General features: G+C 55.1%; 2 protein-coding genes across 2 annotated transcripts; one reads left to right on the top strand and one right to left on the bottom strand.

Moving 5' to 3' along the window:
- Window positions 1–1,432: 1,432 nt before the first annotated feature.
- CLDN23 (claudin 23) lies at window positions 1,433–2,769 on the top strand. The gene has a single exon (XM_056490669.1). The coding sequence runs from the start codon at window positions 1,651–1,653 to the stop codon at window positions 2,347–2,349; it is 699 nt and encodes a 232-aa protein (XP_056346644.1). The 5' UTR covers window positions 1,433–1,650; the 3' UTR covers window positions 2,350–2,769.
- A 650-nt stretch (window positions 2,770–3,419) lies between these two features.
- Window positions 3,420–16,941, bottom strand: LOC130252763 (low-density lipoprotein receptor-related protein 1-like). The gene is made up of 33 exons (XM_056490668.1): window positions 16,577–16,941; window positions 15,984–16,103; window positions 15,520–15,639; window positions 15,207–15,434; window positions 14,867–14,980; window positions 14,642–14,761; window positions 14,244–14,369; window positions 13,938–14,144; window positions 13,608–13,776; window positions 13,304–13,472; window positions 12,880–13,105; window positions 12,399–12,524; window positions 11,989–12,204; window positions 11,454–11,762; window positions 10,995–11,207; window positions 10,293–10,823; window positions 9,691–9,906; window positions 9,294–9,532; window positions 9,083–9,212; window positions 8,569–8,747; window positions 8,270–8,456; window positions 7,765–7,983; window positions 7,355–7,538; window positions 6,873–7,074; window positions 6,640–6,804; window positions 6,160–6,360; window positions 5,524–6,067; window positions 5,265–5,393; window positions 4,971–5,078; window positions 4,647–4,883; window positions 4,103–4,523; window positions 3,754–3,883; window positions 3,420–3,492 (listed from the first exon to the last, which is right to left on the bottom strand). Exons 1-33 carry the CDS (start codon window positions 16,677–16,679, stop codon window positions 3,475–3,477), a joined length of 6,606 nt encoding a protein of 2,201 aa, XP_056346643.1. The 5' UTR covers window positions 16,680–16,941; the 3' UTR covers window positions 3,420–3,474.
- Window positions 16,942–22,840: the final 5,899 nt, after the last annotated feature.

The raw sequence follows: 22,840 nt of genomic DNA, 5'->3' as shown, positions 1-22,840 counted from the left end.
TTTGGTGTGTTGGTTGGACCCACAGCTCCCAGGGCAATAGTGAGTGTCTTGGCACAGGGTCAGTGCCTAGAGTAGGATAAAAGTTACAGAAGTTAATTGAACAGGAAAGGAATCAGCAACCCCTAGCTTAGTTTCCCAGATGAGGGGTGACAAGTTTTAGGAAGCTATTGGCTGCGTACAACAAAGCCAGGTGTTCCAGAGCTATGTTCATCTGGCTGCTCTGCAGATGTGGCTGAGGACCTGAGCCTTCGGTTGAGTCCAACCCACCCCTGCCTTCCAGCTAGACTAAGATCCAGTGTTCAACAGCTTCAAAATCCCTCCCCAAAATGATCTGCTACCCAGAGAGCTGAAGGGCTTCAGGGCTTCAGGAAATAGCTATGGGACAGAGGAGTAGGAAGGGAGCCGGGAGCACCTGGTCCAGCACAGACCCACCCAGACCTCCAGACGGCCAAGGTCAGAAACCAACAGTGCAAAGATGCCGTGGGGCACACAGGCAGCCAGTCTTCCAGCTCAGCTGGCATTGCTCATCTCAAATTTATCCACAGAAGTTGCTGCCCTCTCCTGGGCCCAGTGTGACTGGCAGAAATTCAGGGAAATTTGGTGAGGCTCATTTTTGGGGCTCAAAATCCCACACTGGTGTGGACACTGCTGAAGGCCTAGACACATTTCAGCCAAGCCTTTTTCTCATGTTCTGAGTCCTTTTCTCAGGCCGTGAAACTTTCTTAGCTCTGGCCAGGACTTTTCCCAGGCTAGAGCCTTTTTCTCTACTGTAAACACAAGAGAAAGAATCATAACAGAGATAAACACCTGCTGGATCCATGGGAAAGCCAGGGAGAAGAGGTGCCTCTTTCTCTGACCAATGAACTGTCTGTATTCTGTTTTTCATGAACTGTCTAATTTAAAGCCATGGCTTCCTTCAATAAACTGCTCTTTCTTGCACCAAGTAAAGGAGTGCCTTGTTGCTGTGTTCACCGCTCCGTAACCCTTCATACAGCAACACACTGGGGTTCTCAAATGTGGTGATTTCCCCTGCCAATCCCAGAGAGTCTTACCGCCAAGAGCCAGGCTGCTGCATCTGCGGGTGCCCTCTGAGGGCAGCCTGGGATGGGAGGCCAAGCTTAGGGAACTCTCCCTGATGGACAGGGAGATTGGGGAGATCTCTTGGGCCAGTTACCAAATTAGATCTGCCAGTACTTCATCTTAATTATTTTAATTAATTAGTTATTTATTCGATAGCTAAATAAGCTCGCATATAATTAATAAGGGGAAGGGTAACAGGGTCCTATGCCTCCCCAGCAGCCTGGGCACGCTCCCCATCCCGCCACCGGCGAGGCGTCAGCGGGGGCCGGACCTCCGGAGCTCTCCGCGGGCTCCCGCCCCCTGGAAGGCGCTGTCCCCGCAGCAGGTGCCAGTCAGCCCTGCCCGAGCCGGGCTCCGCCTGCCGCCACCGCCTCCTGCTCGCACCTGCCCACGGCCCGGGCCTGGCTGGGGCGGGTCCGCGGGCGGGCGGCCTGAGAGGCTCCGGGCCTGCCGCGGGACGCCCCACCCTGCCTGCGCCGGTGCCGCAGCTCCTGTCCAGCGAGCCCCTTAGCTCCCGCGGACCTAGGCAAGCGGGAGCCCTTTGGAGCCCGCTTCACCTACCTCCCCAGCATGCGGACGCCGACGGAGATGATCGTGGGGCTGGTGCTGTGCCCCTGTGGACTCCTGCTGACACTCACGGGCACGCTGGCACCCAGTTGGAGGCAGGTGAGCCTCATACCTGACCAGCCCATGGACGTCGTCTGGGAGCAGGGCATTTGGGACATATGCAGAGAGCGGCAGAGCACCCATGACCGCCTCTGTGGGCAAGCTGACGAGCTGGGCTACTTTGATCAGGTGCCCGTGCGGGTCGCCCAAGGGCTGATGCCCTCCTCGCAGGTTGTCACCCTGGTGGGCTTTGTGGTGGCTTCCCTGGGTGTCCGTTGCTGGCAGCGAGAGCCCCGGCACCTAGTGGCCGGCGTGGCAGGGCTGGTGCTGCTCCTCTCTGGGCTGATGAGCCTCGTGCCCAGCTCCTGGTACACCCAGGAGCTTTGGATAATGCCTGCTCCGCCTGGCAGCACACTGAGCGTAGGCTACAGCTTGGTACTGAGCTATTTGGGAAGCTGTATGGAGATCCTGGGGGGGCTGGCCCTCGCCCTCAGCTTCCATCACTGCTGCAAGGAGCGCAGGGCCCCCAAATTGCCCCCCACCCCTGTGCCAGAGGCTGGGTCGTGCTCCAGTAGAGCTTACAGCAATCCCTGGGACGTGCTGGAGGATGAGCAAGATGGACAGCACTGGGGGAGCAGCCCACCTTGTGACTCTGACTTGTAGCCCCAGCACTGGGACAGCAGTCACATCCCTGGTGTCAAGAGCAGTGCTGGCCCCTGCCCCTACAAGCCATGCCCTTCTCCTGCAACCCCTCTGAACAGGCTGGAAACAAGACCAAGGACCTGTTTTGAATATTTGCAACTTCCTCAAAAGCCTGCTGTGCTCCAGGATCTAGAACTGTGCCAAAGCTATACTGGATTGAGGACCAGAGGTGGCTCCAGTCCCTCCATGCTGCTTTTACCTCATCTTCCTGTACCATGCACAGCAGCTTGGGCAGAGACACCTTTGGGGTTCCCATGTAAGCTACATACAGATCAGAAGTGTGTAACCTTCAGAGCTGGCAGTAGGGGAGATGAGCACCTGTCTCATGTATCTGCTTAGCTCAGGACTATGCGAACAGCAAAATAAATGCAAAGCAATGGGTTTGTGCTGTGGCATGGTTATGGGCTTTCTACCAGGCAGGTTGGGCTGAGAGCCAGTGGGCACAGCTCACCCAACTTCCCTATGTTTTGCCTGAAGCAGGGAGGAAAGGTCTGTAAAAAGGGCACAGCTAGCTTTTATAGTGCTTTCCCAAAGGACTTTTGCCCTATGGTCAAACTTAGCTCTAGAAGAGATTTCTCCTTCCTGGAGCACAGCCACTTCAGGGCGGAGTGGGGAAGGTGGAGGGGAAGAAGATCAGAGAGAAAAAAAATAGCATTTATTTCCCCTTTCCAAATTAGCTAGGTGTGAGGTGGTAAAACTGGTCTCACTGGTTCGTAAGGGACACTCAGAAGGTCAGAACTACACTATAAAAACCTTCTCAGCCCTGCATAACAACATAAGAGCCAAGCCAACCTTCTTGCAGAGTTATTTGGGCAGATTCTTATACCCAAAGCACCCTGTTCAGCAAGCTAAACCTTGCTGCAGAGGGACAGTACTCAAGGGACAGTCTCAGAGTATGTTGGGATTGGAGATTTCATGATAAACCTTCCAAGCATTTTTTGTCTGGATTCTTATGTTCCCTAGGTCTTAGACATCTAGAAAGAGCAAACCAGCCTTCCCAGCCCACACACAAACCACAATGGCACAAGAGATGCTGCGCAACATTCCTTTATGAAAATACAGTGTTGATATGAGATGGTCCTTTCCTCAGAAGGGTGGCAGCTCCTGCAGAAATCACAGATGGGTGTATCAGGGGTGAGTCTGACCCAGCTTCTCTAAGCCCACCCCCCACCTTAGCACAGGAGGTCCAGTCACAGGCAGAGTGGGACAGTTCTGTCAGACTCTAGGCAGCTCTGGTCTGGCCCCTCTCCTTCAGCAGGAGGGTAGAGCTTGCCTCCAGAGTGGGCACTAGGCCAGCACTGGGCCCTGGGGCACTGCAGGGTGGCAGAGGGGTCCCGAGCAGGGCCTGCTCCAGATGCTACTCACCTCTTTCCCTTCATAAGCTTCATTTACAAATGTATCACTCTTGGGGGGAAGCTCTTCCTCCTCCTCCTCCTCTGGATCACTTTCACGGTGGTACAAGGTCAGTACCCGAGTGGAAGCAGTGCTTGAGGTCCTGGAGAGGAAAAAATGTACACCAAGAATGGCATGGTCAACTCCTAGAGATGGGGCATATCTTAAAGTCCTGCAACAAACCCTGGTATTAGCCTGCTGGAGTGATTAGAGCTTTCCATATAACCCAGGAGTATATCAGGATTCCACTGTCCCTGGGCAAGGAGACCTTGTCCCTCCCTATTCCCAGTTGTACCTGGCCCAGCTCAGCCCCAAGGCTCACCTCCTCCGCCTGTCCCGCCTTCGCATGTAGGCCAGGGCCCCCACAGCAGCAGCAGCAAGCAGCAGGAGCACAGCCACCCCCAGGACAATGGGTCCTGCAAGGGGCTGCACCTCAGCCTCCTCGCAGTAGTCACCACGATAGCCCAGGGTGCAGTGGCATGTCACTCGGCCAGCCTCGATGGCACAGTCCCCATGCAGGTTGCATGTCTCGCTGCTGCAGGGCACAGCCCCCAGCACCTCCTCTGTGCTAGGGGGTACCACGAAGGGCTTTCCATGCTGCTGCGGGCCAGGGACTGCAGATAGGCTGGGGTGGGGCTGCCAAGGTTGGGGTGCAGCTATGGATGAGACTGGTTTCTGTTCTACATGGGACATTCCTGATGGTGCTACTGCAGGGACTTGTGTCCCCACCTGCTCTGAGGTGCCTGGAGGGATGGGCATAGATCAGCAGAGACTCAGATAAGACCCCCTTCCCAAACTGGGGGAGACTGGGCAGGCTGCCCTGTGCCTAGGACCCCAGCACACCCTGGCTGTGGGAAGGCACTCACAGTCAGACTCATCGGAGCCGTCGGCACAGTCGGGGCGCCCATCACAGACCTGCTCTCTGGAAATGCAGCTCTGAAGGTCGGGGCAGGCCTGGAGCAGGGTGGGGCAAGGCGGTGCCAGCACACACACTGCCCCATGCACCAGGTGGTATCCAGGAGAGCAGCGGCACTGCCGCCCTGCAGGGTTAGGCAGGCAGAGCTGGGCACAGCCCCCATTGCTCTTTGCACAGCCATTGGTGCCTGCCAAAAGAGCACGGGTTATCACGGCCACCACAAGGCACAGCTGAACCCCACAGATGCCCTGGGCTGGGGCAGTCCCAGACCCACCTTCCTGTGAGAACTGGCTGTAAATCCTCATGGCTACCAGCTCCTGCTCCATCAGGAACCACCAGTTCTCATCCTGCTCCAGCCGGCTGTGCCAGATCTTGCTGGAACCTGGAGACACATGGGGTCAGCACAGCTCTACCTCCTCCCACAAGGGTGCCTGAGATGGGAGGTAGAGGGTCCCCTAGCTTGCCCTTCACCCCACAGAGATGCAAGCCTGCACCCCACAGGGACTGGCAGAACCCCATGTCCAAGTGCAGTAGGAAGAGCAGGGCAAAGCACAGCAAACAGACCTACCATTGGTTGAGGTTGTGCTCCACAGCAGAAAGCCTTCTCCTATGGTGAAGAGTGAGAGACCATGCAGCCCCTCCCGCACCACCCGGAAGCGGGATCCATCCAGCTCAACACTGCTGATGGTACCGCTCTCTGCAAGGCACAGATGGAGAGGCTTCAGTGTGGCAACAGAGAGCTCTGGGCTGCCACAGGCTGCGCTTTGCAAACTGAGTGCCTGCAGCACTGCTACCCCCCACAGTGTCCCAGCTCAGTCCTCACTCACCGCGGTCTGCCCAGTACAGCCTGGTACCAGCACCCCCAAAGGCAAGGCCAGTGGGAGCCTGGGCTCTCCTCCAGACTGCTCTGCGGCCAGTGCCGTCCATGGCCGCACACTCCACCACGGCACCATGCCCATGGCTGCCAGCTGCTGTGACAAAGCACATGGTGGAAGCACGAGGACACAGTGCCAGCCAGGCAGCACCCTGCAGCCCCTTACTGAGTAGTGCCAGGGCCCAACGCCCCCTGGGAGCTGCCACATGGATGCTGGGTGGCTGCCCCCCAATCCAGTAAAGGTTCCCACTTAGCCAGTCCAAGGCCAGAGATGTCACAGTGCCCTCCACAGCTACTGCCTTCTTCCAGGACAGCTGCCCCAAATCCTTCAGGCGTAGCAGTCCGATGAAATTGCCTCCCACTTCTGCAAAGTACAAACTCCTGTCTTTCACTGCATAGTCAATGGCTGTCAGGCGGCTCACCTTGGCCAAAGGCAGGGCCTGGTGCGGGGGAAGCCCTTGGGATCCAGCTGATGTGGGCAGGTCCTTCAGGTAGACCTGGAGGAAGGAGGCAGCACTAGGATGGAGACCCCTCTTCCCTGACAGCAGTGACAACAGCAGCCCCCAGGGCTGACTCCAGAGGATGGTACCTGTGCCACAGCTGCCGGTGACACGAGGAGAGCAAAGGTCAAATTGCGGATGGGCAGGCAGGTGGTCCCACTGGCAGTCAGCATCAGCCCGGTAGGGCAGCGGCACTGCCCAGTATGCTTGGCACTCAGCAGGCACAGGTGGGAACAGCCACGCATCTCACACGGGTTGGGAGCTGTGGGGCGCAGGGCTGGGTGCATTATCTGTAGGACAGCAGGCTCAGCCTCAGCTCCATCAGCACCCACCAGTAGAGCTGACACCACACCATGCTCCCAAGGCCCACATACAGCCTGGCTTGGGGCAGGATGGTGAGACAGAGATGCTCTCAGAGGACCAGACACACTTGCCCACAGAGACTGCTGCCCAAGGACCACTGGGATGGGGGTACAGTTCCCAGTGCCTCCTCACTCAGAAGACAACAGTGCAGGATGGGAGATCAGCAGAGCTGGCACAGAAGGGTTTGGGGCTCCCCAAGAAGGTACCTGAAGGCCATGAGGCTGCCCATGCCGTTTGAGCAGCACGGTCCTGTTTTTGCCACTGGCTTTGTCCACCTGCTGCACAGACCACGTCTTCCTCTCCGACCAGTAGAGCTGCCCCTCGCACACAGCTGCTGCAAAGGGGCTCTGGACCCAGCGCAGCTTCAGGACCTGTCAGAGAGGCTGTCAGTGCCCACCTTGGTCCCCAGCAGGACCCAATAACCAGTGCCCCACCACACCTTCACACTGCTGCCGTCCAGATGTGCAGAGCCAACACTGCCCAGCTTCTCATCTAGCCAGAAGATCCTTTGGGTGGGGAGATCAAGAGCCAGTGCTGTGGGCCAGCCCAGTCCTTGGGCCAGCAGTACATGCCGCCAACTCCCATCCATACTGGCCTCCATCAGCCGTGAGTGGCTCCCCACCTCTGACCAGTACATTAGCCTAGTGGGAAGAGAGGTGCAGGCCTATGGATCTGACACAGCATTGTCTCAGCACCAAGGCAGCCCAGAAAAGCAGCCTGGAGCTTTCCATGTCATCATGGGTGTGTTGAGAGCTCCATGCAGGGCAGGGGCAGGTGTCTGGGCTCTTTCTTCTCCTGTCATGCAGACCCCACGGCACCAAGGTAAGGCATCTCACCTTTTTCCCAGTCTCTCACCTACCTCCACAGAGGAAAATGGGGCAGGGCAGGGAGGGCAAGGAGGTCCCCATGTCCCAGACTTACCCTGCTAGGGGCTGGAGCACCAGAGAGTGGGGCTGGTCCAGGTCTCCATCCATCACCACAGCATACTCTGGTATCCCTTGCCAGGCAGACCCCAAGCGAGTGGCCAGCACCTGCCCTGCTACCCCATCTGTCCAGTACAGGTTCCTCCCAAGCCAGTCCACTGCTATACAGTCTGATCTCACACCTGAAATGCATCCAAGAGGCAGCACCTGTGTGTGACAGCTGCAGGGCCCTTTGGCATAATGCTCCCAACCCAGGTCCCACCATCCCAGGAGCTCTGGCTCCTCCCAACCTTGCTCCACTAGCACTTCTCCACATACGGGATTACAGTGGGGTTGCACCCCACTGCAACCTGGAGACTGCACAGTGGGGAAGGCCAGCCCTGTTAACCCCATGTTGCCACAGTCCACCTTTCACCAGTGTGCCTTTCTTTTCCGAGTTGAGATCCTGCCAGCGGATGCTCTCTGTGGCTAGGTCCATCCAGAAAACTTTCCTCTCCACCAAGTCATAGTCAAGCGAGAAGACAACGCGATCCTTGTCAGTGGCCAGCACTACATCCTCATGCCCACTCCGCAGGCCATAGGACAACACCTCAGACTGCACAGCCACCAGCAACTTGGGCTCTGGTCCTGAGGCAACAGAGACACATGGACCCTGCTCAGCACTAGTGGTCCCATGGTCCCAGCACATGGAGGCAGGGAACACAGCGCTTACAGGCATTAGCGCTTGCTGGGACTCAGTTCTACCACACAGGATATTCTCAGATAGGGCAGATGGATTTTCTAACCAGCCATTCACAGGCCTATGAGGCTTCCCATGGGCAACAGACACAGATGGACAAGCATCCACCAGCCCTCAGTGCATCTCAGAGGGCCAGGGCCAGCCTCAGCACTGCTTGGCCACCCCAGGACTTACCAGTGAGTTTGCAGATGTGGCCATCGGGCTCCAGAATATAGCCAGGGAGACAGCCACAGCTGTAGGACCCTGGGGCATTGAGGCATGTCTGACTGCAGGCTCCCTTGCCCCACTCTGTGCACTCATTTATGTCCATGCAGGACAGACCATCCTCAGCAAGCTGATAGCCTGGGCCACACCAGCACCGCTGTGGGGAAAGGGACCATCAGCTGCCCATTCTGGGGACATGAGTCTCCTTTCTGCAGCTGGAGCAGGGCATCATGGCATGACAAGCCCTTGCCCCAGGGCTGGGCACTCACAGGGCCCTGGGGGGAGGGGTTGCAGAGATGAGTGCAGGACCGCTGGCAGGGCACAGAGCAGTTCCCTCCCTCGTCTGAGCCATCTACGCAGTCCTGCCGGCCATTGCACACCAGGGATGCATTCAGGCAAGACCCCAGCCCACAGGGGTACTCGTGACTCTGGCACGGAGCAGGATGGCCTGCAGGGACATGTGGGGAAGGCTGCCCTGAGCATCATCCACCAGCTTCTTTTGCTCATTTGGGGCAGATTTAGCTGCTCCCAGAGGCTGCCCAGAGCTTGCTGCAGCCACATCCAGAGTTGTGCCAGTAGACTGGCTTAAGGCTATATTAATCCAAAGGCCACTGGCCCCTGCAGAGAGAACAGCTACTCAGGACCTGGAGCCACCACAGCTGTTGGGAATAGGCAACCAGCATATGGGGCCCTTCAGCACAGTCACTTACCCATCTCCCTCTGTGCTGGGTACCCATCAGCACCCCTGGGTGATAAAGGGAATAAAATAAGGGTGTTGCTTACAGCCAGCCTCATCACTGCCATCTGTGCAATCAGTCTCTCCATCACAGCGCCACACATCAGGAATGCACTCATGGCCATGGGAACAGCTCCACTGATGGTCCTCACACAGCCCTTCCTCCCAAGGGCAGCCCTGCAAGGCAGAAGGTGAAAAAGGCTACCCACCCTCCTGGGCATGAGTGGGGACAGACTGTGTCCCCACTGCTTCACTCACCTGCTCGTCTGAGCCATCCCCACAGTCAGCAGCACCATCACAGCGCCAGGCCTCCAGCACACACTCCCTGCTGTGGGAACATGTCACCTCACCCTCATGGCAGAGGAGTGGCTGGGGCACGGCACAGCCTTCCTCATCTGAGCCATCCTGGCAGTCGTGGTCACCATCGCAGTGTAGGGCCAGAGCCACGCATTGCCCACTCCGACAGGAAAATTCAGCCGGACCACACTTCTTCAGCACTGTGGGCAAAGGCCAGGGCTGAACAAAGGCACTGTCCCCATCCTCTCAGCAGGTTGCCCTGGGCAGTGTCTGCTCCTGGACCCACAAAAAACCTGATGCATCCACCTGTGGGGCAGGCAAACCCAGCAGTCCATCCCATCCAGCCCCAGGGTCTTACCACAACCCTGCTCATCAGTGTGGTCCAGGCAGTCAGTATGGCCATCACACAGCCAGCTCCTGGGGATGCAGCGGGTGGCAGCATCGCAGCGCAGGGCGCACTCCTGCGTAGGGGTCCAGCAGCCTATCTCATCTGAGCCATCAGGGCACTGTGGCACCCCATCACAGCGCTCTCCTGCCCCGACGCACACAGCTCCACTTGCACAGTGGAAGGCCCCTGGGGACACAAGGGGATTTGCACTGCCTGCAGAAGGCAGTCAGGGTGCCCAGACCCTCTGCTAGCCCTCCAGTGATCTTGAAAGGCTCCACAAGTAACAAGACTTGGTCCCTCCTAGACAGTGCATCTCCAGCAGCCTAGGTCCTGAGCAAGGCGATTGCGGCAGTCAACCCAGCCACATCTAGGCCATTATGAGCAGTGAGATCAACTCTATCCTTTTCCAACAGCACTTCAAGCCCAGTGTCAAGTTCAGAAGGGACCAGTATGTCGCATTACAAGCATCAGAGCCCAGGACACAGACTTTACCAGGACTCTATCCCAAAAACCCCACTAGGAAGCAGCACAGAGTGACCCAGCTGCACAGGGGACAGAAGAATGACTCCTACCTGGGGTGTTGCAGAGCTGGGCACACCCATCCTCATCAGAGCCATCTGCACAGTCCTTCTCCCCATCACACAGGTACTCCTGGGCCACGCACCCAGTGCCATCATGGCAGGGCACATGCATGCGAGAACAGGACAGATGGAAAACTGGGGTCAGGGGGTGTGCAGGACTGGACCGGAGGGGTGGGGTAGGTATCACTACTCGTGCAGAACTGTTTGAGCGCAGGGTGGTAGTGGTTGGCTGTGGGGCAGTGACCTTAGTTGTAAAAGATGGAGTGGTGCTGGTGGCTGGCTGCACAGTGATAGCCTTGATCAGTGTGGTCCGCATAGTGGTTTGTGCAGGGGTGGTCTTCTTTGATGTGGACTGTCTGGTGATGGTTTGTGATTTGGTAGCCTTGCTGGTTGGTGCAGTAATGGTCTGGCTTAGCAGTGGTGTTGTGGAGGTGCTAGGCTGAGCAGCAGTGCTTGTGGTTGTCCTCATAGTGGTGGTCACAGGTGGAGGGAGTGGCACAGCAGACCCTTTGCTTGGTGGCACTGGCAGAGAATTTGGGATTTGTTGGGACCATGCCGTCCCCACACTCCAGGCACCTCCCACATGACCACCAGTAGCCAGGCACCCTCCAGGCACCCTCCCACAGAGTAGCAAGGGCCACCCAGTCCTATCAGGTACAGCAACACCAGGGACAAACCCATGGCCACTCTTACCAGCCTGCAGCTCTGAGCCCACGAAGGCCACCACTCCCTTCACACCTGCTGCTGGTATGGACAGCACAAGAGTCAGTGTCCTCCGGTCCCACAGCAGCAGAGCTGTCCCATTCACTGATACCAGGTATGGCTCAAAGGCGGCCACAAGGCCATGGGACCAGCTGGGTGCCAGGGTGACTGCTTGCCGCTTGGTCAGACTCAGCACCTGCAAGCCTGTGAGGTAGAGACATGGTAGGACCTGGAGCCTGCCCTCACCCCTCATGGCTCATTCTGCACCTCGCACCCCACAGTTATGGCACGGACTTCATGGCTGAGGCCAGGGACTCAGCCACAGGACAGAGTCTGCCCCATGAGCGTCCCACTGCCCAGGCAGGGACATGCTGCATGTAGGGCATGGCTGATCACTCCTGCCTACATCCATCACTTTCACCCCCTGCTCCAGATACCACCAGGACTCACCCAGGGCTGAGCTCCAGAGCATGCTGAAGGCTCTACTGTCCATGGCTGCAGGCAGATCTCCAGGCCATGTCTCATTCCAGACATCCCATGGAGCACCCCCCGCCAGGCTCAGCGCCTGCAGGGGCTGCCCACGGGCCAGCCAGTACAGAACACCACGTTGCCAGTCCAAGAAGAGGTGCTGGATGCTGCTGTGAGCATGGTGCAGGATGCGTGGGGACGTGTCAGTTGTCTGGATCACCCCAATGTCCCTCCGATTACATGCAAGCCAGTACAGGTCCCCAGAGCGGACATCCACACGGGCAGAACACACTTGGCAAGAGCAGGCAGGCAAGCTGTTACAAGGCTGTCCCATGACCCTGCACCTCTTCCTGGGTGCCCCTAGACCCTGTGTGGTGCTCCACAACTGCCCACTGCCTTGAGTGCTTGCCTCACTGTGGGCAGCACCAGACCACTGTGCTCTGTACCAAGGAGATCCTCAGGCCTCAGGGAGTATCAGGAAGGGAAATGTGTCCTCTACCACTCCATAGGGTCTCACCTGGCAGCCCAGTCACAATGGCCTCTCTCCTGCCAGGGTGGCCCATGACACGCAGCAGAGTCCCACGGTCATCTGTCCCATAGAGCGCTGACCTCTGCCAGTCCACATCTTGCAGATGAAGGGATTCCTGCCACTGCTGCACCTGTTTGGTGTGTGCTCCAGGGCCCACATGAACTAGGGTGATGGCCTTTCCTGATGCGTACACAATGGACAGCTCTGCAGGGCATAAGGGCAGTGTGTGAGCACATTCTCAAGGACACTGGACAGGTTCACCAGAATAAACCAAAACACAAATGTCATAGCACTGGTGTGTGCTGGGAACTTCATCCCACCAAAGCCACAGCCCCTTATGGCCCTCCTTCAACTCCCACATAGATGTATTCCACCCCAGAGAGCCAGACGCCGCTCACCTGCACACTTCCCTGAGGGGAGGAGGAAGAGGCCCTCTGGACAAGCACACTTGTAGCCCCGAGGGTGCACAGGGGACAGGAGGCAAAGGTGACTACATAGGCCCAGAGCACATGCAGCAGTGTCCCCTGGGAGAAAGAGGATGTTAAAAGCTCATGCAGTCATGACTCTGATATCTCTCCAAATCCCCAAAAACCACAGACTGTTGTGGGGCTGGATAAAGGCTGGAAACAGGGCAGTGATGTTACATGAGTTAAGGGGGCTCAGGTCTACCCAAAGCCACAGGCCTTGGCAGCTTTCCTACAGTTTTATAGGACCCCTCTGTATCAACCCCAGAAACCCTCATCACTGACCAGGCAAACCATTGGGTAGGACCTGGTGAGCTCCAGGACTCAGTGAGCCTTCCCTAGCACCCAGGGATATAGTGGAGGTTGCTGCCATGCTACCAGCCCTGCAGCAGTGCAGCACCTGCAGGGTACTCACTGGGAGGCTGCTGCAGTGCGTGCAGCACGGTGAAAGCTGAGATAGAGGCACGGAGCAGCACTGTGTGCTCCTGGGGAGAGATCCAGGTGGCTGATACCAGCTCTGTGCCATCGGTCCAGAAGAACCGGCTCTCAAACACGGCCAGGCCCAGTAGTTCCATGTGGCCCCGCAAAACAGCGTGGAAGGAGTGGCGTCCGCTGCCATCCACCCGCAGTGTCTCGATGGACTGGGTACAAGGCAAAGCATGGTGGCCATATGGCATCCCCACAACCTGGCTCTTCTCTTCCCAGCCCAAGGATGTATGCCAGACCTAGGCACTGCTCCCTGCTCCCTCCCATGCTTTGGCCATGGACACAAGGGAATCAGGGCCACCCTCCCAACTCCCACTTCATCATCTCCCTGCCCTGCTATCCCTCATCCCTACCTCTTTGTACTCGCTGATCCAGTACAGCCTGCCAGCCACATGGTCCAGGCTCAGCCCCACAGGCTCCTCCATGGATACAACTGTAAGCTCCTGCCGGTTTGAGCCATCCATGCCAGCTGCAGCAATGACTGTCCGGCCCCTCTGTCCACGGTTGATCCAGTATAGAGACCTGGGGGCAGGCACTCAGCACCCACTTCACAGTGTAATACCAGTGCTGCCATATCTTCACAGCAGGCATCCCATGGTCAACACCAACATTGCAATCCCAGAAGACTAGGCCAACCCTGGTTCATTCACTGCTTACCTTGCAGCTGGATGTACTATCAGCTGCTCTGGTGCAATGTCCTTCCCCAGCACTGTAAGGTAACCCCGGCCATCACCCAGCCCTGCACAGATGGCTGGAGGATGGCTGCTGGCCCAGTACAGTTGCCCCGTGAACCAGTCCATGGAGATGCTGTTCACCTCTCTGGCATCTGTAGAGACAGAGCAGTTTTAAGGCACACTTGCACAGGCTGTGTGGCAAACTCAGGCTGCCTGTTCCTCTATACAGTAAAAGCAGTACTGGGGTGGCAGGCCAGCTCCCAGCACCCATCTCAGCCCTGCTATGGCACCCAGAACGCTTGGTCCTCTTCACCTGTATAGAGAGGCTGTGTGCCTTTCCCTGGGTGGTGAACACGGAGCTCTCCATCCTCTGTCAGCCAGTAGTAGGTTTCTCGGAGCAGGTCATACACCAGGGCATGGGGTTTGGTCTCAGTGGAGAGCAGGGGCCGGTAGGCTTGGGTCCGTACATCCAGAAGGGCCAGGTCCTGCTCCACAGCCACCAGAATCTGTGTTGCATTGTCTGACAGGGTGAGAGAAAAGTCATTCATTGACCAGGGACATGGCTAGCTGGGGACACTGCTCAGCCCTCAGCCAGCCTGGGCTCCCTCCTCTCCCCTACCTGCCACTTCACAGGTGGTGCCATGCTGCAGGGTGTAGCCCTGGAGACAGGAGCAGCTGAAAGTGCCCAGGGTGTTGGTGCACAGCTGGCTGCAGGGGCTGTACTCCAGGGAGCACTCATCCACATCTGCACAGATAGGCGAGGTCAGCAGCCTGCCACAGAGCTGTCCCAGAGAGCATTGCCACTGGCCCCCAGGCAAGCTCTCTAGATACTAGAACTTGGGCCTCAGCCCCAAAATGCACTAGCTGCTGGGACATTATCTAGACACAATCTTTATGGGACCAAGTGTGACACAGGCAGGAGCAGGGCAGAGGCAGGTGCTCCCCAAGAAGCATGGGCTCTGTGGAGACACTGCTGTCAGCGACCAAGAAGTGACAGAAGCACATGCACCCTCTTACCAGCACAGCTTTGCCCATCTGCCTGCAGCACCCAGCCAGCCCCGCAGGAGCACTGCACTCCCCAGTGCGTGTCAGTACACGTCTCTGCACAACCCCCGTTGCGTACAAAGCAGCTCCGACCTGTGGGGATGCAGCAAAGGGTGACATGAGGCAGCACAGCTCTGTGGCACCCCTCCTTCTAGCCCCACCCAGATGGGCAGCAGCCAGCAGCTACATGTAACTTACCACATGTGCTGGGCTCATCTGTACCATCCAGGCAGTCATCCTTGTTATCACACATCAGGGACTCCAGGATACACTTGCCCTCATCACATCGCACCATGCCAGGTGTACAGGGGGCTATGGCATACACAGCTCATGTCAGCAGGGGAGACCAATACCCTGGGCACAGGGGAAACTGTGGGTCCCAGACTCAAGGGGAGGCCCCACAAAGCATCAACAGCTTACTGGGAAGCTTGTCACCAGCCCAAGGGAAGCTGAAGCTGAGGAAAACAAACTACTCCCTTAATTCACATGGCCCAGACAGGTCTCACCCTTCTGTGGAGCATCCAGAGTTCTTGCTTACCACAGACATCTTCATCTGAGGAATCACCACAGTCATCAATCCCATTGCACTTCCACTCAGCCATGATACACACTCTGTTCCTGCACTGCCACTGCCCAGGCAGACAGGGCTTCTGGGGACACCCCTCCTCGTCCCATCCATCCTCACAGTCTTGGTGCTGATCACACAGCTCCCAGTGTGGGATGCAGTGGTGGGTGCCAGGACACTGCACCTTCTTTGTCCCGCACACTGAGGAAACAGCACAGCACTACTCACCAGCCTGCCCTGTATCCCCAGCCACCGGTACTAAGCCCCCTCAGCAGAGAGTACATACCACAGTCCTGCTCATCAGAGCCATCCAGGCAGTCAGCAGCACCATCGCAGCGCCAGCTGCTAGAAACACACCGGCCATCGTCACACTGCCAGACATGGGGGCTCCCACCACAGGCAACATCTGCAGGGACAGCACATGGTCACATGTTCACTGGGACCTACTGCTACAGCAGAACAACAAGGGTCCACTTCATCTGGCATGGGACAGGTGCTGGCAGTGCCCAAGGAACATAAATTCCAGGATGTGATCTCATGCAACAGATATTCCCAAGGATCTCTGGGGCATATATGTCCTTCCAGGATGCTACACAGGCAGAGCCAGCAAAGACTGAGATGCCTCTGAACTGTCCTGCCCCACCACTCCCCAGAGCATGAGGGCCCCTTGATGCCCGTGCAGCATAGCTCCCCAGGCCACCCCATCACACCAGATGAGTGCCACTCACCGCAGTGCTCGTCCGCACTCACCGCAGTGCTCGTCCGTGCTGTCAGGACACTGCTGCTCACCATCACAGAGCCAGGGAATGGGGATGCACCCGGAAACGCAGGCGGCCTGGCGTGAGGCTGCACACGTGAGGCTGGCGGCCGCTGCGGGCAAGAGGAATACGGGCCCAGGATCAGGCGGGGCGGCCGCACCGGGCATCCACGTGCACAGCCTCCGCTGCAGCTCCCCGCCTGGAGGTCCCGGCATAGCCCAGCGCGGGGTGGCACCGGTTCCATCCAAGGACACCTCTGGATCTCCTCTGCGGCTAGAGGGAGAATGGTACCTCTCGACCCCGCTCAGAGAAGGCAGGAACCCCCCAAGCCCGCTAGGCAGCGGTACGGCCCCTCGGGACGCAGGGGTCCCCATGCTGTCAGACAAATACGCCACAGGCGTCAAGGACGCACCACCGGGAGATGAGTAGAACGGGGACATCCTCAGTGGCAGGGGACCCCCGCCCCCCACTGCCCATCGCGGGGGGATGAGCAAGCTTCCCCGATGCGGCGGGCGCCCAGCGCAGTCCCTCGGGATGAGGCAGGGATTTGCCCCTACCGGCCCACCCCCCTCAGTCCTGGCTCACGGGTGCGGCGTGTCCCGGCTCCAGCGGCGCTCCCAGCCAGTGGCAGCAGGAGGATGCTGAGGAAGACGAGCACCCAGCGAAGCGGCGGCGAGGGGCGGCCCATGGCGGCGGCGGGGAGGAGCGGCTCCGGGGGGCCCGGCCGGCGGAGGGAGCGCGGACCCGCGGCTGCCGCTTTTATGTCCGGGCGCGGGCGGCCATTGGGCACCGCGGGTACCGCCCGCGGAGACCCCCGCCCCGTCGCCGCGGGGGTTTCGCTGTGCTGCTCTGCCCCAGGGAGCCGCTGACAGGGACGCGGGGGTCGCCGCCTCGGGCGGGGCAGGTGCGGTCCTGGGCCGGGCGTTCTTGTGACCTACCGCCCGCCAAGAACCGAGGGGCACGAGGGGACCCCTGCTCACCCATCCCGCCCCCCCTCTCCCCTCCCCTCCCCGCCTTCCAACCTCGCCGGGCGGGGGTTGTTATGAGAGCCAACCGTGAGAACCGGGCTCGCAGCACCTGCGCCGGGCGTGGGAAGGCAGCTACAGCCTTGAACGCGGGGGCACCCCCCCGAAAACAGGGTGCTGCGCGCACCCCCCAGCCGGCCGACCTCGACCTTGAGCGCTGTGAAAGAGCCGCTGGAGCACAACAAGGAGGGAGAGAGCAGCGGCCGGGGGAGGAAAACAGCCCGGCGAGAGGATAAGGCACCTGCCTGGGAAATGAGTCTCATTCACCAGGCAAAGCGGGAGAATCGCCCAAGCCGCGGAAATGGCCCCGGGGCACGGCAGTTTGCAGACCTCTCGCTATACACCCAGGGCAAACTGCCGGTGTGCTGCCCCTCCATCCCTGTTGACTTGTCTCCCGGCCAGCTGCGTGTGGTGGCATTACTGTCTGTTCACCCCCAAGACTGGTCTGTACTCCAAGCACATCCATGGCCTGTGGGTGCTGTATACTCATCCCCTGCAGCCTCCCCATCAAACCTCCCTGCATGAGAGTTGAGTCTAGAAAGCTGCTGTAATGGGTACACACTTACTGACACCACTGTCTTTCTGTAAAATGTTCTGGCATGTACATGTTTTCTGGCTTGCTCAGGAAGGGAAAGCATCCATCCCCAGGATGATCTTATGTGTGCTGCAGAAGAGATGGTAGGGCATTGACTTCTTCAGGCACTCCCCAGCAAACACAAGTATGCAGATTCCAGGGATGATAATCATCCTTGTGGCAGGAACACCAGGCAAAGTGGTCCTAGTCATCAGGGGAGAGAGTAGAAAGGACACAACAGTATCCAGGCAACGCCAAGTCTATCCAGAAAGCTCCCATGCCTCCTCACACCTGTAGGCTAATGCTGAGATTTGTGTTAGGTCCCTGGGGATCTGCCCTGTACCCCAGCTCTGCCACCCCACAGTGTACGCTCACAGCCAAAAAGCGGTTAACTCCTCACGCTGGCTGGGACGGGCAAGTGACAGCAGAGGGACTGTGTAAAAGGGTCCAGAAGTTAGTGGGTGCAGTAGAAATGCCCAGTGCACCTGAGCATTAGCTTGGGGACCTGGGGCAACAGTGAGGGAGTGGACACCTGGTGTGGACAGTATCTTAAAATGCAGGACATTTTTTTAGAAGTATGATTTAAAGTAAAAATATTTTAAACACGTGTTTAAAATGTTTTAAATAAAATAACATACAAGTATATATAGACAATAGCCCACTGTACATAATTATATTTATATGTACCTACAGTGACTTCTCTTTGAGATACTGGTTATTTTTTCCCTGGACTTCTGAAGAGATTTTTTTGATGTTTGCTGTTTTTTCTTTGCAATTGTGTTAGTAGGGAAGTCTCGTTTTCTCACTGATATTTAGATTCTCTCTTCTCTGCCTCCAAAATCTAAAGGGGGCTGGATGTTAGGAGAAGGCTGGTACCAAAATTAGAGGGAGAAAAATCTGTGCACACGTGAACAGCAGTATGAAAACTGCTATTAAAAAGTCCAGCACTATGTCCCAATAACACCTTTAACTATACCAAGTACAGCAAAAACTTTTTTTTCAAACATTCAAAGGCAGTTTCACATTAAATAGTATACTTGATTTTATATTGTTCCTAGAAAATTACATATATTCCTTCTGCTAGATGATTTATCATATTCTCTTCTTGTTATTGCTGTATACCTGTTCCTTTCCAATCACTTTTAATCACCCTTTTCCTAAAAATAAGGGATAACACTATTAAAAGAAAAAAATTCTGTGGGGCACTCTGCCTCATATCAGTTATCAAGCTTCTGCAATCTTGTTTCCATACAGAAAGGACAGATCTAGTTGCCTCTGTGCTCTGTGGCCTGACTCTGCTCAAAATCAAACTGCCTGCAATCTGTTGACTAAAATTTATGCCATTAGGAAAACTGGACTTCATGAAATACCTATTTTTTTCCTAGGAAATCATCTTATTAAGTGCTTAAATTAAAAAAAAAAAAAAAAATTGGAGAGCATTACAAACTATTTTTCAAAAACTGAAGCTTTTTCCAGGTAACAATAACCCTTTTTCAATCCTGTGCCCCCAAGAACTACAACTCCTATTTCAGGGTGTGGCCCATAGCCACATTGACAGCAACAATTCCATTAGACTTGCAGTGCGGTGCCCTGGTCTGGTGCCCAGACTCCCTGACATAGCAGGTAATCTTAGTAACTCTGTCCCAGGACAGCCTTGCAAAGTGGGTGACAGATGCTCTGCTAGAGGATAGGAAACGGCTGGAGACATTGGCTTTCATTTGCCATTTTTCTACTTTGCTCTCTTAGTATTGTCTTTCTTTTGATAAAATGTCCCTCCAAATTACACCCTCATGGCCAGCTCCCTGCCCAGCAAAAGCAAACAGGGGTGGTGGCAGCAGCTGTTTCGGGGGTGTTTTAATAAGCAACAGAGTGGTGTCACAAGTAGTATCTCCAGCCTCCAAGAGTCTCAGCATAGGCAGGAGTAGCAACAACACTGAGATCTGCGTGTGGGTAAATCCTCCCACCTCCCAAAGGCCAAACAGCCTTGAAAAAATGCAAGTTTGCAAACTTAAGGCACCACTGGGGAGAACTGGGAAATATTAGCATCTGCTCTGATACAGCCTGACAAGATGCTAAAAGAAACAGTATTGTTTACCACAGTATTATTTCCCTTAATTGTAAGGGGTTTGAAAGGAACAACATTCAGGCAATTTGTAGGACTAATTTTATGAATACACTAAGGAAACAATTTCTTGTTCTCTGCAAAAACAGAGCTACACTGCTTTCAACACCCTAGGCAGGTTGGAAACTTGATGTGTTTGCCTTCATGCTTTTTATTTCAGAACACAACCGGAGAGGAAGATCTTTTTAAGAAGCAAGCAAATTATCACGATAAAGAAATTGAGACATTTTTGAGCTTTCATTGATTTGGGAAACAAACCCACAAGGTACTCTCTAATGCCCTGAAAGGTTCCAAAAGTGTTTGCTTCTTTTCAAAAAACTCTAGGCATGTGGTATCTCCCCTACATCCTTGTCACTCTACCGTTCCCCAGCCTGCTGAGAATTAACTGTGAGATCTGGGGAAGATGGAGAAAGAAATCACAACCTCCACTTGGAGATGACACAGTTCCCCACCGTCTCCCATCCGGGCTTCACCTATTACGATCCACCTGTGGTGCCTCTCCACACTGCCACTGGGGAGTAGCAGAAGGCTGCAGGAAGGTCCTGCCTTGTTCTGCTCTCCCAGGCTCTGTGAGTTATCCATGAGTTCTGGAGGGAATGGTGAAGGAATCCAGGACCTCCCCATCTGCAGATGCCATAGCCCATGCTCAGCCTAACAGCAGCCCTGTCACATATCCCAACTTTCAGCCTCACAGCTTGTCACCAAACCCTGCTCAAAGCTTCCCTGCACCCTTGCTGAGGAGATGGGACAAGATTGCTGCAAGAAGTCCAAGACCAGGTTTAGCCAAGGACAGGATGGTGGAGGACAAGTCTCCTCACCTGTGTAGCTCTGACCTGACTCTTGTTCTTCCACACTGGGAACAGGAAGGAAAAATCACTGCCAGCCTGAACCAAGAAGCCAGAAGCATCTCCCCAGGACTGCAGGCATCCAGGGCTCTGTGAGACAGCTGTGCAAAGAGGACATGAGGGACCTGCCACTTGGTGACACACACATTCATCTCTGTGTATACATGCATACATATTTAGACAGATGCCTATACATATTCACACATACCTACATAGATGTTGAAGGACTGTTTCCAGTCCTTTGATGCCCTGCTTCACTGAGGTGTCTCCTGACAGGCAGGTCCATGAGGTCAGGTATACTGGACATGATATTTAGAGCAGTGTGAAGTGCTGCTGTTCCCTGCTGCTGTAGGGCATGGCCAAGAGTAGAAAGGTGAGCAATCCATCCCTGAGCAGTTGAGTATCCCCTGCACAGATGGAGAAGGTTGTCTGTGAAGATTGAGCCTGTGGCTGGAAAAAACGCAGCATTTACAATGCTGCTTATAATGACTAAGATTGAATTCATCATTGTGGAAGCCTTATCAGCTGTCCTGAGCAGTGGGTGACCCTTCATTGTCTCATCTGGGCTCATCTCTGTGTTCCACTCTGCTTTCCAGCAGTGCCTTCACTCTTTAAAGCAGCCACACTGTCACACACTTCCTGCTTACCCCTCCAGCCAGTCCTGCTTTCACACAAGATGCCATCTTGGACCAATGTGTTTCTAACTTTCGTGACCAGGATCTGGCAGTTTTATCTTTTTTCAAAGGAAACAAACAGCTGGACACGCCTTTCTCTAATCCAAAGAAAGTAAAACTCTTCAGAAAAACAAAGAAAAAGAAAAAAAAAAAAAAAGCTCAGCACTTTTCCTTCCTGTTCTGTTTTCCCTCCTCTATTTAGTAAGTCCAAGTTCTTCCTTGTCCGTACCCTGTCTCTGGTTCTGCACACATCCTTTCAACACAAGAGTGAACAGCCCCGGTAAAGATGCTTTCGCACCGTACCCCCTGACTGACTTCATTATCTATCAGAGTAAAAACTCAAATAATGAGAAAAGGTCTTCCTCTTCCAGAAGCAGCCAACCCAAAATTGCTTTGTCATCAGAGATCCCCGTTAGCATCACATCACTGTTTTTGGCTGCTGAGTAAGGCATACCAAGAAAAATAATTGTCATCTCTCTCTAGATGCATGTAACTTCATAAGAAAACATCTGATTCATCATTGCTTGGAAAACTAGCCTGGCTTTAACACACCCCAGAACAGTTCCTCCCCACCCACCTTTGACGAGATTTCTTCAGGTTTTTTTTAGAAGGGGGTTTGACTTTCTGATTTCCTCATTCTCTGTATAATGAAGGCTGCATCTGCACTTGGCCACTGACACGAGGCTCAGCTGGAGAAGGGAGCAGGTATATCATGGCTTCTCATCCAACACACCCATGTGTGCTCCCTCCATAAACATCATAGCACAGGTTGGGATCTAGGTGCACTTTTTCCTCACTGCCAGGAGCACAACTGGTGTCCTGGACCAGGATGTCCCCCTTGTCTCATGATGTTGCTCTGGAGCCACTGATTCCTGCTGTCATTAATGCAGTGTTTGCATTAAAGCCCCACCTACTTTGACTGATCCAAGCCTGGGGTGACAGTGCAGCCCACTGTGATGTGAAATATATGCTGAAGCCACTCATGCAGGAAGTAACAGCAAACCTTATCCTCAGCCAACACTTTTCAGGGTCACTTCTTTAATGACTGAGCAGTATTGAGATCTGCAGGGAGAAAAAGGAAGCTATAAAATAGGCCAATCTGCCCTCCTCTCAGGCTATCACAGTGATCTTCCTTACTGCCAGTAAGCAGTAAAACATTATAACCCTGGGACTACCTATGCTCCACATATTATCCTCTTTGTGATGATTGATAAAATATTCCTGTTAATCATAAAAGTATCGGAGTTTGTATAAAACAGAATACTAAGGTCTGAAGTGAAGCATGAACACTAGATAGAGGAAAATAGATTATTAAGTCATTCTGTTTTAAATCCCCCTGTTATGAATATTATGTTTTCTAAATAAGTTATACCTACTACCAATTTGCAAAATCCAATAGATTTTGCAAAATCAGACTTCCTGCCTTTGTTTGATCAATGCTGCCTATCTGCAAAGACCAGACTTCCTGATTTTTGCTGGCTTTTATCTACCAAGACCAGATGGTTACCTATGAGACCGACTATCGCCCAGAGACTTTACGGATGTTTATTCAACCACCACTGCTTACCTGGCAAAATTATGACAGCAAAAAACCAAAAATTATTGATTA

This window comes from Oenanthe melanoleuca, chromosome 4 (assembly GCF_029582105.1).
Source record: "Oenanthe melanoleuca isolate GR-GAL-2019-014 chromosome 4, OMel1.0, whole genome shotgun sequence".
Classification (NCBI taxonomy): Eukaryota; Metazoa; Chordata; class Aves; order Passeriformes; family Muscicapidae; genus Oenanthe; species Oenanthe melanoleuca.
The sequence above is the reverse complement of the archived record's forward strand: the minus strand, read 5'-3'. Positions and strand labels throughout refer to the sequence as shown.

Bases quoted from the DNA above. Each gene is read 5' to 3' on its own strand.
- CLDN23 (XM_056490669.1), top strand. From the start codon at position 1,651: ATGCGGACGCCGACGGAGATGATCGTGGGGCTGGTGCTGTGCCCCTGT.
- LOC130252763 (XM_056490668.1), bottom strand. From the start codon at position 16,679: ATGGGCCGCCCCTCGCCGCCGCTTCGCTGGGTGCTCGTCTTCCTCAGC. The intron at 13,777-13,937 runs GTGAAGAGGACC...CTGTCTCTACAG, and splicing joins CACACAGCCTCTCTATACAG to ATGCCAGAGAGGTGAACAGC. The intron at 7,075-7,354 runs GTAAGTCTGGGA...TCTTCCCACTAG, and splicing joins GTGCTCCAGCCCCTAGCAGG to GCTAATGTACTGGTCAGAGG.